We start from the raw sequence: 18817 nt of genomic DNA, 5'->3' as shown, positions 1-18817 counted from the left end.
CGATTGTTGGCCGTATTTTAACTTGTGCTGAGTACATAATCAGACTGGGATTTTGGAATCTAAGAAAGTGTTTCCCTTGCTATGTAGTTTCGTTCATTCAATAAAAGCTTTAACTTGTATTGATCACCTCATCAAATATGTTTTGATTTTACCGATGCTTGTTTATTACAAGCTGAACTTTCAACTGCTTATATTATATATGTAACTCTGTTTTCATGACATTAAAGTACTCAAGCAACTGTGTTATCTTTATGTTTAGTGTTTGGTTTCATCTTCTTAATCATGATTTCTTTTTTATTTGATGCCAGCTTTCAACATAGCCATGTCATCGTCACATCTGCCCGCTACATCAGACTCGCTTGACCTGGCTTCAGAAGCCAAAACCCGACCTGAAGCTATTGCCATACTCTACAAGCTTCTAGATAACCCTGCATCATCTTCTGAAGCCCTGCGGGTCAAAGAACAAGCCATCACTAAACTTTCAGAACTTCTCAAGGAAGAAAACCGAGGTGAAGATCTTCGTGGTCTGTTGACCACATTAAGACCATTCTTTGCCCTAATCCCAAAAGCCAAGACCGCAAAAATTGTTAGGGGAATCATAGATTCGGTTGCCAAGATACCAAATTCAACTGATCTCCAGATATCGCTGTGCAAAGAGATGGTTGAGTGGACCAGGGCTGAAAAACGAACCTTTTTAAGGCAACGGGTTGAGGCCCGACTCGCTGCCTTGCTGATGGATAGCAAGGAGTATTCAGAGGCTTTGACTCTGCTTTCAGGGTTGGTCAAAGAAGTCAGACGTTTAGATGACAAATTACTTCTGGTTGATATTGACTTGTTGGAAAGCAAACTTCACTTTTCATTAAGAAATCTACCAAAAGCAAAAGCTGCATTAACTGCTGCAAGAACAGCTGCAAATGCAATCTATGTTCCGCCAGCTCAGCAAGGCACCATTGATTTACAGAGTGGGATTCTTCATGCTGAAGAAAAGGATTATAAAACTGCTTACAGTTACTTCTTTGAAGCTTTTGAGGCGTTTAATGCACTTGATGACCCCAGGGCGGTTTATAGTCTTAAGTACATGTTGCTGTGCAAGATTATGGTGAATCAAGCTGATGATGTGGTGGGGATTATATCTTCAAAAGCTTTGAAGTTTTTAGGGCCAGAACTTGATGCAATGAAAGCTGTTGCTGATGCTTATGCTAAGAGGTCATTGAAGCTGTTTGAAACCGCACTTCAGGATTTTAAAGCTCAGTTGGATGAAGACCCTATTGTTCATAGGCATCTTTCTTCCCTTTATGACACACTCTTGGAGCAAAACTTGTGCAGGTTAGGGTTATCAACTAAATTCTCAAAATTGTTAGCAATTAAAATGGGTGGGTCGACCCGGGTGGGTAACTGGTATTATTTTATTAGTTGGGTTGAGACTTAGAATACTGGCTGTATGATGCTATTTTACGTATATGACACTTGCAAACCACGGACCTGTCACTTCATACAGGCCTCGTATGACTTTTGACACAACACACTAAGTCACGTTAGACAGATTAAGTGAAGTTATACGAGCCCGTATAAACAGATTGTGTAACACCTTATACGGGCTTGTGTGAACATTTTTGTCATATCATATGGGTCATATAGAGGCATATCGCTCGTGTGATTTGGCGAAAAAGTCTTCGTATGGATAATATTAGGCTTGTAAATGACCCGGATGAACACAGATGGAGTTCTGTTGTTCTTGTTTGTTCACTAAAAATATGAGTATGTTTCTGTTCGCTTGTTAAAACGAGCATGTTGGTGGACGTTTATGTTTGTTTGTTAACAATATAAACTAACAGTTTACGAGCATAAACGTACGGTTCATGAAAATAAACGAACGAGCATAGCTGAAGTACTGAGCGTAGGTATACGACAAAATTGAGCTAAAACAGTTAACAGTAAGTTAAATGTAATGTGAAGAACAATGTGTTTGGCTTAAAGTTAAAACTAAATTAAGTTGTAATGGGCCAAAAATGTTAAATGAATAAATTAAGGAACGTAAGCGAACACACTCGTACAAATGTAAATTAAATAACATAAATGAACGTAAATTAACGGAGATAAACGAATTTAGATGAACAAACATAAATGAACTTCCTTTTGAGCGCTTCACAAACTGTTTATTGAACGCTTCCTTAGTTTACATGCCTATATTTTCTGTATAGCTACTATTGTTCTGATTTATACTCTCTTTGAGGCGGTGAATATAAGAATAATGCGGATCAACCTATTTATAAGCAAATGGGCCAATAAGGGTTTGGCTGGATTGTGAATTAAATGCTGTGATGTGCAGGTTGATTGAGCCGTTTTCTCAGGTGGAAATTGGTCACATTGCAAGTTTGATTGAGCTGCCTGTGGAACACGTGGAGAAGAAGCTGTCACAAATGATTTTGGACAAAAAGTTCGCTGGAACTTTGGATCAAGGTGTCGGATGCCTTATCATATTTGAAGACCCAAAGACTGATGCAATCTTCCCCGCGACTCTTGAGACTATTCAGAACATGGGTAAAGTTGTCGACAGTTTGTTTGTCAGATCTGCTAAGATCATGGCTTGAAATGCTTGTTACTGTTTCTCTACTTGTTCCAAATCATTTTACTTAATTTTGTTTGTACTCATTATGTTTTGACTTTGTTAGATAATCTTCTTCTGTATGTTGAGACTTAAGTTCTCATGTGTTAGAATCTTTGCTTAAGACCAAAATCACCATCTCTGTTCTGTTTTCAATTATCTCATCTGTATCTGTTTTATGCTTCTATGATCAAGGGACGGATTTGAGGAAATGAACACGATCCATGTATTATTCATATTGAATGTAGCAAACCATAACCCACAAGTGTTAAAATCCTAAAATGTGTAACCATAGCATGACACGTGAACTATTTATGTAAATGAGGAGTTAATTGGTTGGTTGATTGTAAACAAGTGTTTTTGACAACTACAAAATCCATTTTTTGACGTTAACGGGTCGACATGTTTAGTGCGGATAACATAGGTTAACTAGAACACGGCCTGTTGATAAGATATATTGTAGAAAAGATTTGAAACTTCTTGATATCTTTTGTATTTATAATTGTAGAAAAGATTCAACACCTTGTTTTGATTCATGTTAGGTTTTATCACTCTTATATATGATACTCCCATAGGGCATGACTCGTAGAAGATGAATATGTGATTAACTTCTTCTACACATTACTTTTTATAACAGTATTCTCAACTACAGTAGCTAATGTAACTAAAACAAACATAATTAAGTTGCAATTTACATGATGTAACATAGAAAAGATAACACACACCCTGAACATTCTCAACACTAAGGTGTCTTGGATCTAACAATATCAACTTCAACAAACTTACCTATTACACCATCATATCTCTCCTCGATGGCCTAGCAAACCGGGCCGAAAAAGACCGACATAAAATATCAGCATTTCCCCTCTCGAACCCTTGGTCAAAATTCTGCATGTAATCCTCCCGATCATACGAGTACACAAAACATGTAGTCTTCATTTTATTGTTGTTCTTCTTCATGATCTTCCTCCAAAAACTTTTCCATTTCGGTTCAGATCGAAAATCGGATTCTTTTCTAGAGTAATTCCTTCCCAATCGTTGACTACGGCTTTGAGATTTATGCCAAGTTCCAATGTCCATTGCACAATAGGAAGATCTTAGTTTCTCACCTGTGAGCATGCATTAGTTCACATATATGTATGTATATATATGTGTGTGTAATTGTGTTCTATTTCTGATTCTTTAAAAGTAAAAGTAACCTAACTACATAAGATAAGGAATGTTATTACTTTAGTCACAAGGCTTTAATTTGATTTAGTTATAGAGGAAAGAAGCCAGGCAACCAGCTTTATCAAGAATGGCTTGGTTTTGATTTAATCATTTAAACAAATAAATAACTAAAAATTACATTTGAAAAAAAAGAAGTGTGGTGAAAAGTTTAAATTATTGCTTCAAACGATTAGTGTTTGGTACTATCAAAGCAGGTGTTAATGGTCCAACTCCATTGTAGCGATTTTGAAACAGAGGTTGTATTTAAGCTTGTAAACGAACCGAACGTTTGTTCGTTTAACTTTAACCGATCAAATGATTGAACATGGACAATTTTCTTGTTCATGTTCGCTCATTAAGAAAATGAATTTGTTCATATTCGCTCGTTAAAAGTATAAACGAACGGTTCACGAACGTAAACAAATTATACAAAGTAAATGCGAACAATTAATCGTAATCATGAACTAACAATTAGTTTGGACCTAAAGGTTTATTAGAACTAAACAAATTGTAATGAGCCTAAATAAATTAATTGAATATATTAACAAATGTAAACAAACAAACTTATACAAAGGTAAATTTGACAAACACAAATAATCATAAATGAACACATATACATGAACGCCCACAAAACATAAATGATCGAACAAGACATGTGTTCATGTTTGTTCATTTGAACTAAACGAATAAAACTTTGTTCATGCTCGTTCATTTATATGGACATTAACGAATTTCCCACCAAACGATTTTTACTAAACATTAAATTCGTTTACACGCGTATTTGTGTTGATGCCTCGTGGACCAAATCCTTTCTTATTACTTAGATAAATAACAGGCTATATGGCTCTAAAAATGAGCGGCTCAGCCAAGCTCTAAACTCGGCTCAAAATATTCCAAAGCGCATCCGCCGAAAGAAACCTTCAGCTGGTGGTTGTGGTTCCAATTAGAGGTGCACAAATCGGTTTTTTTGAAAAAACCGGTTCGGTTATTAACCGGACCGGTTTTTTTTATCCAGAAAAAAACCGGTTCGGTTAATAACCGGACCGGTTATTAACCGGTTTTTGTCAATGAAAACTCAAACCGGCCAAACCGGTTTGGACCGGTTTAGAAACCGGTTAGAACCGGTTATTAAACCGGTTTTTTTACAACCGGTTTTTAATAACCGGTCTAACCGGTTAACCGGTTTTTTTTTTTTTTTTTTTTTTTTTTTTTTTTTTTTTTTTTTTTTTTTTTTTTTTTTGCTTTAGGGTTTAGGGTTTCGTTGTTAGCATTCTTTGCTTGGAAGATTAAAAACACATAACTTTCATTTATAGCTTTTACATTAAAAATACAAACATTAAATCGTTATCGCATATTCGTAACTCAAAAATACAAACATTAAAGAATGCTTAGACACGATTACATTAACAAGTTGATGTTTGTTACTCATTTTCTTCGCTACCCGATCCCGAGCTATTCCTTAGGTAATCGTCGTACGCGGCTTCTTCATCGGTCATTGGTTGAGTGTGTCCTTGATTGACCTCGTCTTCATACAAGGCCGCCTCATACTCCATTTCCCCCTCGAGTGAGCGTTGATGTTGTGCCCTATCTAAAGAGTCCAAGTAATCCTTGTAGCAAATCGACATCTCTACAGCTGGTGGAGTGAGTCGAGTCCTCCTAATCGATATAACCCTGCCAGAAACAGAAAAAGCAGACTCCGAAGCTACCGTGGAAGCTTGGACCGTTAGTAAATCTTTGGCCATGGCGGCGAGGATCGGAAACTCATCCTCCTTACCTCTCCACCAAGCCAGCATATCAAGACTTCTAAATTCATCCGGAGTCATGTGTTTCACAAAGTTGGTACCACCATACCTTCCAAGTTCACTGCTTGGGGTGTTTACCCTTTGACGTTTACCGGCGTCTTCCCAAATCATGTAGTACATCCCCATTTCAAGGTCGGTTTGGGATTGGGATTGGGCAACAGCTCTTAACGAGTCATGAATTTGGGAAGACGACCCGTGTTTTGTAAGGTAAACATCATACATGTTTGCCAAGGTGGTGTTGAAAGCATTCTTTAAAGTTTGGTTATAATGGGGGTTTTGATCGTCGTTTAACTCTAGCTCATCACAAATTTTTTCTATTAAAGCTTCAACACCACCAACATTGATGCAAGGGTTTAACGCAGCCGCACAGGTCAAAACAGCGGGTAGTTGTTGAAAATATTTTCTAAATTTTTCTTTCATTTTTGCACCCATATCAAAATAAGGTGCACCCCTACAATGAATTTCAGTCAACTTTGTGCACATGACAGCAATTTTTGGTAAAGCAATGGGGCTTGTTGGATAGTAAACCCCGGATAAACTAGTTGTGCAAGATTTAAAAATTTGAAGAACCTCCGTAACGATCTCAATCAATAACCAGTTTCTAGGATCGTACGGTGCACATTTACCCCTATTTGACAAAATTTGATGAAACGCAATTAACGATTGTTTTTGTTGGATGGCTTTCTCAAACATTTCACAAGTCGAGTTCCATCTTGTTGGACAATCCCAATTAGGCCCCAACCATTGACAGTTAGCTTCTTCACAAAATTTTTTGTATCTTGAAAATGTTGAATTGTTGCTAAAAACATCTCGTAACATTCTTTTAAAATTGTTTCTTTGCGTTTCGATCACGTTTAACCCATCTTGCACGGCCAAGTTGATAATATGTGCAATGCATCGGCTATGAAAAAACGCTCCATCACAGATAGGTTTATACTTTAATTTTAAATGGCCAACCGCGGCCGTATTGTTGGACGCGTTATCAAACGATATTGAAAAGATTTTATCTTCAATCTTGTATTGTCGAATGACTTTATCCAAGAGTTTAAAAATATTTCTACCCGTGTGCGGGTAATCAAACAATTGAAACGCAACGGTTCGTTTCATCATTTGCCACGACCGGGGGTCAACCCAATGAGCCGTCACACAAATGTATGAGTCGGGCGAACCATTAGGTACCGACCACACATCCGTTGTTAAGTTCACACCAGTTTGTAAGTTTGAAAAGTATGAAATTAGTTCGGATTTAGCGTTTTTCCATGCTTTAAGACAATCTCTTCTAAGGGTCGAACGACTTACGTGTTGGTAGCGTGGTTGAACATACTTTTGCATCATCTCCGTGAATTGAGGGTTGTCGAAGTGGTTGAAAGGAAGTGATTGTTGAATCACAAAGTTGCCAAACTGTTGACGTACCGCTTCAAGGTCGTACGTAAACACCGTTCCTTGATTCGTCATCTCCGGCTGCGAACTACTTCCGGATTCGTCCTTCAAGACCTTGCAAGAGGGCTTTTCTACATGAGCTCTTAAACTGGAGTTTGCTTCTTTGTTATAAAACTTCAAACAATGTTTGCATCTAGCTTTTTGGGTTCCGTTAGACATTTCGCATAGGTCGAAATGTTGCCAAATATCTTGGTTTCGTTTCGTGGGGATGACCCGAACGACGGTTTCTCCCGTGTTCGAGGCACCCATGTTGACCGATGAAGCAGCACTTTGCGAGGCCATGATAATCGACTACGAATTAAGAGTGGTATACTCGAGTATGAAATAAACGACTACGAAAGAAGAGCGTTTGGAGTTGTATAATCGCGTATGAAATAAACGTTTAGAGCGTTTGGAGTTGTATAATCAAGTGTGATCTAACCAATACCCAACCTAAACTATATATAGATGTTTGTGGGGGTAAAATGGTAAAAAAACAAAAAAAAAACGGCTAAAAAACGGTCAAAAAAAAAAAACGGCTATAAAGCCGTTTGGTAACGTTCGAAAACCGGTTTAACCGGTTAACCGGTTATTAAAAAACCGGTTAACCGGTTTTTTTTATAACGGTAATAAACCGGTTATTTTAAAAACCGGTTAACCGGTTTTTTAATAACCGGTTATTAAAAAAAACCGGTTATAAAAAAAACCGGTTATAAAACCGGTTTTGGCTCCAAAACGTATAACCGATACGTAAACCGGTTACGTAAACCGGTCAAACCGGTTTTTAAAAAAACCGGTTTTTAAAAAACCGGTTTCCGGTTGAACCGGCCAAACCGGTTCCGTAACCGGTTTTTTTGAACACCTCTAGTTCCAATCATCAAAATTCGCTCCACACACTATAAAAAAATAACAAAATATTGAATGTACAACATTTGATGCGCTGTTTACAAGTTATCATCACATAGTTTCTTCCTTTTAAAGGTAAATCCTTTCGGCTAGATTTTAGAACAGTATACCTTAACATAATATTATAACTGAAAGTATTCATATAATAGTATTAAAACTTGAAAAGTAAACTTTAAATGCACATATATTATGGCTTAAGAAATGAAAAAAATTAGTTTATGTTGAGTATAATCACACATGCATGTATCATAGTAAAATCACTATTTTTTTGTGCTTTTAGTTTTCTATTTAAATTAATTTTGTATTGAACGAGTTTTTATGTTTTAAAACGGTTATGCAGATGTTATTATTTAGTTCAAATTTCTTGTGCATTGAGGCGACTTGGTTTTGAATAAATATACACCGAAAGGTGGGTAGAAAACTAAAAATAAACATGTCGTAACGTTATTTTCAAAATTTAAGAAACATTACATTGTTGAAAAAAAAAGTAAAAGAATATCATATGTTGGGATATTGGAAGTTAATAATCCAAATTTTCACATATTAGTCGGTGTTAATCCCAACTTAAGAAATTTCTTAGGTTAATCTCAACGTTGACCCTATTGACCTCCTTTGAGCCTTTTCTTAACAGTAAATAAACCGGTTAGTTTTAGGGCAAAACATGTTATTTCTTCGAGTTGTGAGAGACAAATGAAAAATGTAATTAAACTTAATAACTCGCCATCGTCATTGCCGCCACCACCACCACCACCACGACCGCCGACACGATCGCCTTCGCCACCGTCACCACCACCAGTTTATGAAGGGAGGGTTTGAAATTTATATAATTACTATCAACTAGTAGATTGCCCCGCCGCGATGCGGCAGTGGGTGGTGTTTAGATGACGATTAAAGCCCATATTGCGGCCGGCAAATCTTCATCATCAACATTTGACGAACCTAGTGAAAATAAAATGAACGAAGAATGAAAGCTCGTATGTCATCATCATAGTCTTTACCATTACGCCATCACCCTAGCCTATATCATCCAAACAACTAAAAGTTGTTGTCGTAGAAGGCGGGAGAGCCTCTGACAACAGCGCAACAGAAGCAATGATTATATTTAGACATTAACCAATAAACCACCTAAACACCAGGTGAAACTCAACTGTTGGCGGAGGTAAAAAGAACGATACCGCTTTAGACTTAGTTTAAACGACGCAACCTGGTTGCTTCTTTGAAGCCATCTCAGATCCATCTTAAACATATTTATCATTATAGCCTCTATGCCAAAAACCACATGAAGTCAAAGGAACAACATCGAACATTGTTTCACAAAGCCTTTATGGATATCGTTTGAAGCTCAAGAAAGCATCATCGCTACAACAACATCAAGGAGCCTAACCAATTCCGTCATAGTTATCAGTTTAGGATGTAAATTAGATCTAAATATATTAGAGGTTTCACACTAAAGGCTCATGCAAGCATCATAGCCCTCAATGCTCAGCTACGCATCAACATCGAAGTGGGTACAACCAACCTAACATAACAGTATAGCCTTCAATAAGCATTGGGTACAACACTTTCAACCATAAACCAAGAGGTTTTTACATTAGGGACCATAGTCCTCAATGCTCAACTTGTCATGCACAACACATACAACATGAAGCATAAACAGTTAATATCACTCCCAAACATCAATTAAAGGCATAGGAATAAGGGATTTAAAAAATTCTAATAAGAAAACATCAAAGCCCATCAAGGCAAAACTGAAAGGAAAAAAAAAACAAAAATCAAAATTTGTTTTATAACTCCAAATCACCATCATCAAAATCAAGGATTTGAAAACCCAACTCAAACGTAGAGACCAACAGAAACCGAACCCCGACAACAACACATAACCAAATGGATACCGCGGTCTTGCTTCCACCGCCCCATAGACAACCGTCGTCGCCTAGGGTTACTAAATGAAACCCGGCAACAACGTTGACAAATCCGCACCGCCAAAAAGATCACCGTGCGGACACCGTCGTGCGCGGTCGCCTAACAGTCAAAATGAAAGCAGCTAACGCCGCACAACATCAATCAGAGCCATATACGGAAAACCAAGACGACGTTGGTGTCCAGAAGTGGTGAGGAGAGACAGTGGAGAACAAATGGATATATGAAAAGCATACTCGTTCAGAAAAAGAAAACAAAAATAGCCTGAATTGAGACAGACAAGGACACATGGCAATCCAATTGACGAAGCCACATACTGTACAAATCACGAAGCCACATACTATCAACTAGTACAACCTTTATTGCCAAGTTCTCCCGAAATTATAATTATTATCCATTAATATATATAGTTATGAAAAATAATACATAATATATAAAGTTTCTAAACAAATATATAAAAATAATTATAAATATATAAAAATTGATTACTAAATAGCAAACAAGGTGAGCTCAAGCTTTAAAAATAAAGATAGAAGCGAGCTCGAGCCTAATCGACCTCGGGCTTGGTTCGGCTCGTTTGCACCCCTTGTTGGAGAAGAAAATAAGTATGGATTATAATTCAGAGAAGTTTTGTTTCACCCAATCAACTTGAAAAATTGACATATTTTGTCCAAAAATAACTGGGGTTAAGTCTCTGTTAAAAAAAGACTCGGTGGAGGCCAATGTGATAACAGTTGGGATTAACATAGAAAATTTCTTAAATTGGGTTATTGCCGACTAAAAGACCAAAGTTTGGATTATTAAAATCCGATAATCTTCTATTTGACTCCTTTCTGTTTTAGATAGAATTTATATTAAACCATAGATAACAAAAAAACATAATAACGGTGTATTACGATCAGGGGTGAATTTTTATTGGGGCCAGGGGTGGCGCCGCCCCCCTCCCCCTTGTTTTTTTGCGCAGTAGTGTAAATTTATTCGTTTTCGGTCGAAAAATTTTATACGTAATGCAAGTTTAGCATATTTTGGCCGAAAATTTGAGTCCTCCCCTCGTTTGTGAAATTTTGTATACATTTTGAGGCGGCCCCCCGGTGCTTCAATCCAAGCTTCGCCACTAATTACGATCTACAAATTTTGTAAAATATTATATTTTAAAAATTACGAGAGAAAAACAAAATATTTCTAAAATAATCACAATATGAAAATAATAGTCTCCATGTGCTTAAAAAGCCCGTCCCCATGTCAGTTGTAAAGAAAAATACATTAAAACATAGAAATAAAAAAAGCATTTCATAATGGTATATTCGGAATTTATAAAACGTTATATTTTAAAAGTTATAAAATGAAATGGCCTTAAAAATGTTAATGTCACATCAGATGCATTCTTGGAAGCCATAAGTAACTCTTCGGCTCCAATGCTATAATAAATAAATAGAAAGGTGTCAAACGGTCATCTTGTAGCTGGTACCTAATAGATGAGTTGTTAATAATAGATCAATCCATAGTCACCTCACCAAAGAGGTGGAAAACCCCTCTGAATCTATATGCTGTTAATTTTAAGTATCGAATTAATGTTTTTTCCAAAATCTACGTTAGGAGTGTTTGCTATGATTTTATAAAATAGAGCCCAACAAACTGATTGCCCAGTTTCAAAGAATCATTCATTCCTTTACTAATATATTCAGAATACACCTGACGTCATATTCAAAAATTTACCTTAAGTTGCTGCTATTTGTTAACACAACCTGGTTGCAATTTCAATTCATTTTTGATTGTCGTCGACAACATTTTATCCGGATTTGCAGACGGAACTTCAACAGTAGCCGCTTGGTTCACCACCCCTACTTTCAAAGACGAGTTACAAATGGAAAGTGTGGCGGTCCGGCCATACAATCATTTACAATAATGCAGTCTATTTTACCCATTATCCCTGACATGTAAGTAAACTTTCTACCTTCATCCTGTATTCATGCAACCGAATAGACTGAATGAATTGTGCATATATATAATATCTTAGATGAGATGAGATAATATATTAATAATAATTTAATTTTTAAATAGATTAAGAGATCACGACCATTATTGAAGAAACATGGAATGGATCCGGGTCGGATCCATGTCCAAGTTCCCCGGTCTTCAAGATGAACGAACCGCCGCCTTGATATTCTTCTCCGGTTACTCGGATCTGTCATAGAAAAGTGGGGGAGTGGAGGTGACTGCTAAGAGAATGAACTCTTGTTTACAGACACAAAAATATGTGGGAGCCAAGGGTCCAAGAGAAGGTCCTTTCAATGAATGATAAAGGCTTCTTATATAGGGACTCCATGGCTACCATCATGAACCCTAACCTTTATTGGGTCAGGCCCGGTTAGGGGTTACCTCCACAAACCCCCAGCCCAATGGGCCTAATTAGTAGACAATAATAATAATATAATAAACATTATACATAATGTAATAAATAAAGGGTCGTACCGGGTTTGACGTATCCTACACCTACAAGTCCCCCCAGTCCAGTGCTTCTCCTGGGCGTGCAAGCGGTTTGGTGAAGTTCTGGACTTATGAGGAATACTCGGGAGTGAGGAGTAGTGCTTTTTTGACCCAATGCTTTCTATTAAGACATTTTGCATGTGCGTCTACTTTGCTTCGGGTTGTAAGAGAGTTTAAATCATGATGGCGATTTTGGCACGCGGGCCTTTATCATAATATGACACGCAAGTCATTAATTCGGCACGTGGCCATATGGGTTTATAAGGATTCCCACCCTTTGAGATCGGCGCGTGGCCATATGGATTTATAAGGATTCCCCACCTTTGAGATCGGCGCGTGGCCATATGGGTTTATAAGGATTCCTCACCTTTATGCGAGTTTTTTGGTAAGGGTCTCCAACCTTTATGCGAGTTTTTTCTAAGGGTCCCCAACCTTTATGCGAGATTTTTTGGTAAGGGTCTCCAACCTTTATGCGAGATTTTTTGTAAAGGTCTCCAACCTTTATGCGAGTTTTTTGGTAAGGGTCTCCAACCTTTAAGCGAGTTTTTTGGTAAGGGTCTCCAACCTTTATGCGAGTTTTTTGGTAAGGTTATCCAACCTTTATGCGAGTTTTTTGGTAAGGGTCTCTAACCTTTATGCGAGTTTTTTTTTGTAAAGGTCTCCAACCTTTATGAGAGTTTTTTGGTGAGGGTCTCCAACCTTTATGCGAGTTTTTTGGTGAGGGTCTCCAACCTTTATACGAGTTTTTTTGTAAGGGTCTCCAACCTTTATGCGAGTTTTTTGGTAAGGGTCTCCAACCTTTATACGAGTTTTTTGGTAAGGGTCTCCAACCTTTATGCGAGTTTTTTGGTAAGGGTCTCCAACCTTTATGCGAGTTTTTTTTGTAAGGGTCTCCAACCTTTATGCGAGTTTTTTATAAGGGTCTTCAACCTTTATGCGAGTTTTTTGGTAAGGGTCTCTAACCTTTATGCGATTTTTTTGGTAAGGGTCTCCAACCTTTATGCGAGTTTTTTTTGTAAGGGTCTCCAACCTAAATTTGGCGCGTGCCCATATGGGTGTACTATAAGGTTCCCATCCTAAATTTGGCGCGTGGCCATATGGGTGTATTATAAGGTTCCCATCCTCGGGCGGATTATGAGGTGTGCCCAACCTAAGTTGGCGTGTGGCCATGAGGGTGTATTATAAGGTTCCCATCCTCGGGCGGATTATGAGGTGTGCCCAACCTAAGTTGGCGTGTGGCCATGAGGGTGTATTATAAGGTTCCCATCCTCAATTTGGCGCGTGGCCATATGGGTGTATTATAAGGTTCCCATCCTCGGGCGGATTATGAGGTGTGCCCAACCTAATATTCGGATGTCTTCCATCGCGATAATGTAGTGGTGATATACCATGATAGTCCCCCAGTTCATTTATGCTAAATAATGTTAGTAACATTAAACTTGTAATAATAAACTTGTTAATAAAGTTTTAATCACATGCGCGAACGAGTATAAACAACTTTTTTTTATATCATTTACAAAAATGATATTTGTTGTTTTAAAATGTCATATGAGATAAATAATTACTCATAGTCGTTATTTACTAATAATCGTTTTAAAGACTTGGTAATACTCACGTTTATTAGTAAAGTCTTTGACATCTCCATTTCATTTCATAAATTACTATGCAATACTAGTTTATTAATAAAAATAGAAATTTTATCAAGACATGACTTGAATATTCACATACTTTATAGCGGTATGCTTACATACCTATGTATATATAGATAAATATATATATGTGGAAAAGGTTATTACTTTATTGAGGCATAAATTAGCCATCAAAAAATTTTCATCATCGTAAAGATGTCTTAGAAAATCCATAGTTCTAACACATGGGTGACATGATGTTAGAGCACAGCACGTGTGGTGTTCACACATTAGCCTTTGTGTGCTTTTTGACGAATGAAAGAGGTTAAATGTAATCATTTAAACCCTTGGTTTATTCATTTTTTATTTTCAAAATTGAATATGACCAAAAACTTGGAGGGTTCATGTGAAACTTTTTTAAATAATTCACACCTCTTTGCAAACTTCTGCCATTCACGTGCTATTGATTATTTAAAAGGTAAAACCTAAAATGCTTTACCTGCCAGTAAGGAGTCAGTTGACTACTTCAACATGAATGATCATTGATTTAGCCGCTTGAAAAATTGCCACTTCGCTGGAGAAGCCATAACACATTAAGCCCTCTTAAGTTTGAAAAAGTTCGCACGGCGAGGATGGTGTAACATGGCGGAATGATGTCCATCGCTAATCCATGGTCCCGCCGGAGTATGACTAAAGCCTGCGGCAGCAGGTATTGACCTGCTCGCGCGTTGTAATGGCCCGCCGTCTTTGCACGTGGCGATTGGTTTTGGTCCGCGGTGTTCAGTGTACTTTGGCACTGTGTAGCTCCCGTTAGTCGGAGTTGGTCCGCTTGAACCCCCATGAAACACGTATGGGGTCGCGATGAGATACGTCGGAACCCTTGAGACACGCCGGAACCCACATGCGGCCATGGTGACTGTTTTAACCCGCCCGCACGCGTGAGTGGTTACGTCACATATTCAGTGTTTTTCACAGTCAAAGATTGCACTAAAATTCTTCAAATTATACTTGCAAAATACCGAAACGTACAAGCGTTCATGGTCCGAAGTGACCAGAGTTGAAACCTGCGGGAGGCGGTATTGACCCGCCAAAGCTTTGCCCGGCGCTTTTGCATGATCCGCGGAAACCGAGGTTGACCCGCCGTTGTTATATATGGAGCTTCACTTGGTCCGCGGAAACCGGGGTTTGACCAGCCGGAGCTTTCTTAATTAACCGCGGATGTCGTAAACAACAAAACATTTGCTGTAATTATTGAGGACCATTTAAGTGACCCGCCGGAATCTTGCATGGAGGGATTGGGATTGACCCTCCGATGTTCCGCGGGGCGGGAGTGACCCACCGGAACATGCATGTGGGGGTTGGGATTGACCCGCGGATGTTCCGTGTGGCGGAGTGACCTGCCGGAATTTGCATGCGTGGGAGTTGGGACTTGGGATTGACCCGCGTGGTGACTCACCTGAGTGCGTAAGTGACCCGCAGTGGCCTGCATTGAAGTGTCGAAACACGCATGCAACTGTTTGCATGTCATACGGTCCGGGGATGCTGGGATTGACCCGCCAGAATCGGGGTGGCGGAACTATACCGACGGAGGTTGTTCGCGGGTGCTTCCAAACTAAACAATCTATCCGCATCCTGATTTAATTAATTAACCTGACAATCACTCGAGACCGGTCCCGAGTAGAAATCAATCGGATCCGGAACCAGATCCGAACTCTTACCCTGCCGTTGTTGAAAGCCGACACTTTAAACGGCGACGTTTTTGCAGACGATGGTCGTACATTACCGCCGCTGGATATGTCTTTCATCACTCGGATATGATTGGAGTAGAATTGGAATCCAGCTCATTCTGAAGGAGTGGTTTTCTCTCTCCTGGCAATTTATCTGTGGAGAAATCTTAATTTTGTCTCCCTGGTTTATATTCACATTCGATGGGTTTCTCTCTAAAAAAGATTTTGCGAAATTTGTGCCCCTATGTTTCTTTAGCGGTTCTTCTGACTCCTACCGTTCGTTGACCGTTGGTATTTTAGTAATAATACCAACATATTAAGGGTATTTTAGTAATCTTTTTTTAATAAATTATAAATATAATAATAATAATAATAATAATAATAATAATAATAATAATAATACAACAGAAGCTCATCATCATCATATTCAACAATAGCAGCTCATCATCATCATATTCATCATTGTAGCACCATCTCCGGCGCTGACACTCGTTTCTCCAGCGACCCATAAGTCATTCCGACCAAAACCCCTAACCTCCGGCACCACGTCGCCATGGATTCCGGCCATCTCGTTTTTCCGGCCAACTCGTTTTTCCCACAATCTCGTTTTTCCGGCCAACTCGTTTTTCGGCCATCTCGTTTTTCCGGTCATTCGGGTGAAAAGTTTACTAAAAAACGGTTTGTTTGTTTGTTTTCGGGTGAAAAGTTTACTAAAAAACGGTTAGTTTGTTTTTTTTCGAGTTAAAAGTTTACTAAAAAACGGTTCGTTTGTTGTTTTCGGGTTAAAAGCTTACTAAAAAACGGTTCGTTTAATTGTTTTCGGGTGAAAAGTTTACTAAAAAACGGTTCGTTTTGTTTGTTTTCGGGTTAAAAGTTTACTAAATACGGTTTGTTTGGATGTTTTCGGGTGAAAATTTTACTAAAAAACGGTTCGTTTGTTGTTTTCGGGAGAAAAGTTTACTAAAAAATGGCGCATTTGGTTGTTTTCGGGCGAAAAGTTTACTAAAAAACGGTTCGTTTGGTTGTTTTCGGGTGAAAACTTTACTAAAAAACGGTCCGTTTGGTTGTTTTCGGGTGAAAAGTTTACTAAAAAACGGCTCGTTTTGGTTGTTTTCGGGTGAAAAGTTTACTAAAAACGGTTCGTTAAAAACGGTTCGTTTTGGTTGTTTTCGGGTGAAAATTTTACTAAAAAACGGTTCGTTTGGTTGTTTTCGGGTGAAAAGTTTACTAAAAACGGCTCGTTTTGGTTGTTTTCAGGTTAAAAGTTTACTAAAAAACGGTTCGTTTGGTTGTTTTCGGGTTAAAAGTTTACTAAAAAACGGTTCATTTTGGTTGTTTCGGGTTAAAAGTTTACTAAAAAACGGTTCATTTTGTTTGTTTTCGGGCGAAAAGTTTATTTAAAAACGGCGCGTTTCGTTGTTTTCGGGCGAAAAGTTTACTAAAAAACGGCCCGTTTGGTTGTTTTCGGGCGAAAAGTTTTATAAAAAACGGAGCGTTTCGTTGTTTTCGGAAGAAAAGTATACTAAAAAACGGCCCGTTTGGTTGTTTTCGAGCGAAAAGTTTACTAAAAAACGGCCCGTTTGGTTGTTTTCGGACGAAAAGTTTACTAAAAAAACGATTCGTTTGGTTATTTTCGGGCGAAAAGTTTAGTAAAAAACGGTTCTTTCGGGTGAAAAGTTTAAAAATATGATGATTTTGATGATATAGATATGATGATATATATGATGATTATGAGGATAAAGATATGGAAATATGGATATGAAGAAGATGATGAGGATGAGAAACTCTTTAAATTAATAAAGAGTATATATTTCATATAATATAACTATAAACAAACATTTGTTTAGTTCAAACGGTAAGTTTTGCTTGTTGTTAATCCAAAGGTCGGGGGTTCGAACCCCGGCCGCTACACTATTTGAAAGAATTTTTTCATTTAGTTATAAGCTCAGGGGTAAAATGGTCATTTCAATCTTTTTTGGTCGGTCAACTGACGGCAGGGGCACAGACTGACCTGCCGGAGAAACATAGTGGCCCAAAGTTTAAAATTTTTTTTTAGGAGCAAACCCTTCGAATGTGGATATAAAACAGGGAGACAAAATGCAGATTTCTCTTTATTTGTGTGTAGGCTTTTTTAAAACTTAGAAACCATTTTAAAATCTAGATCTATAATTTTAAACGGAAGATGGATCTATAACCCACATCCAGATCTGTAAATCAGATCTATATTTTTAGTTTTGATTCGTGTAAAAAATTCCCCCCAAGAACAGATCTGAAGCTCGGAGAGAACAAAAACAAAGTGTGACTCGTTTCCGCGTATATGAGAAAACAGATCTGTACGAACACAGATCTGAGGATACGGGTCGGTTTTGAAACGAACTCAGCAACTCAGATCTGGAAAAACTATAACCGGATCTGGCCTCCACCACTCAAGAACACAGATCTATAAGCGAAACCGGGAGGATTGAGGCGTGGTTCGTTGTCGGGTCCACGGATGGCGCCAATTAAGAAACATGGAATGGATCCGGGTCGGATCCATGTCCAAGTTCCCCGGTCTTCAAGATGAACGAACCGCCGCCTTGATATAGAAAAGTGGGGGAGTTGAGGTGACTGCTAAGAAAATGAACTCTTGTTTACAGACACAAAAATATGTGGAAGCCAAGAGTCCAAGAGAAGGTCTTTTCAATGAATGATAAAGGCTCCTTATATAAGGACTCCATGGCTACCATCATGTACCCTAACCTTTATTGGGCCAGGCCCGGTTAGGGGTTACCTCCACAAACCCTCAGCCCAATGGGCCTAATTAATAGACAATAATAATAATAATAATAATAATATAATAAACATTATACATAATGTAATAAATAAAGGGTCGTACCAGGTTTGACGTACCCTACACCTACAATTATGTTGTCAATCTTCAAAATATAACAAAAGTTTTATGAAACTATATTTTTTAAAAAAATTTAAGAAACACAAGTTTAGCTTTAATATAAAAAAAAGGAATCAGAACCCACCATTAGTTACTCAATGGATCAGGTAATTTTATATTTAACATTGCTTATTATTATTAGTATAAAACCTACACCAATGTGGTACAATTGGACTGAAATGCAT

General features: G+C 38.0%; 1 protein-coding gene across 1 annotated transcript; it reads left to right on the top strand.

The window, feature by feature from the left end:
- Positions 1 to 313: 313 nt before the first annotated feature.
- On the top strand, positions 314 to 2784 carry LOC143630031 (26S proteasome non-ATPase regulatory subunit 11 homolog). The gene is made up of 2 exons (XM_077099142.1): positions 314 to 1326; positions 2330 to 2784. Exons 1-2 carry the CDS (start codon positions 323 to 325, stop codon positions 2589 to 2591), a joined length of 1266 nt encoding a protein of 421 aa, XP_076955257.1. The 5' UTR covers positions 314 to 322; the 3' UTR covers positions 2592 to 2784.
- The last annotated feature ends 16033 nt before the right edge of the window (positions 2785 to 18817 follow it).

The sequence above is a fragment of the Bidens hawaiensis genome, unplaced genomic scaffold (genome assembly GCF_021521415.1).
Source record: "Bidens hawaiensis isolate Kalapana, Puna unplaced genomic scaffold, B.hawaiensis_p1.1 tig00005510_1, whole genome shotgun sequence".
NCBI lineage: Eukaryota > Viridiplantae > Streptophyta > Magnoliopsida > Asterales > Asteraceae > Bidens > Bidens hawaiensis.
The sequence above is the reverse complement of the archived record's forward strand: the minus strand, read 5'-3'. Positions and strand labels throughout refer to the sequence as shown.

Coding starts and splice junctions, on each gene's coding strand:
- LOC143630031 (XM_077099142.1), top strand. CDS start 323: ATGTCATCGTCACATCTGCCCGCTACATCAGACTCGCTTGACCTGGCT. Junction 1,327..2,329: donor TTGGAGCAAAACTTGTGCAG/GTTAGGGTTATC, acceptor TGTGATGTGCAG/GTTGATTGAGCCGTTTTCTC.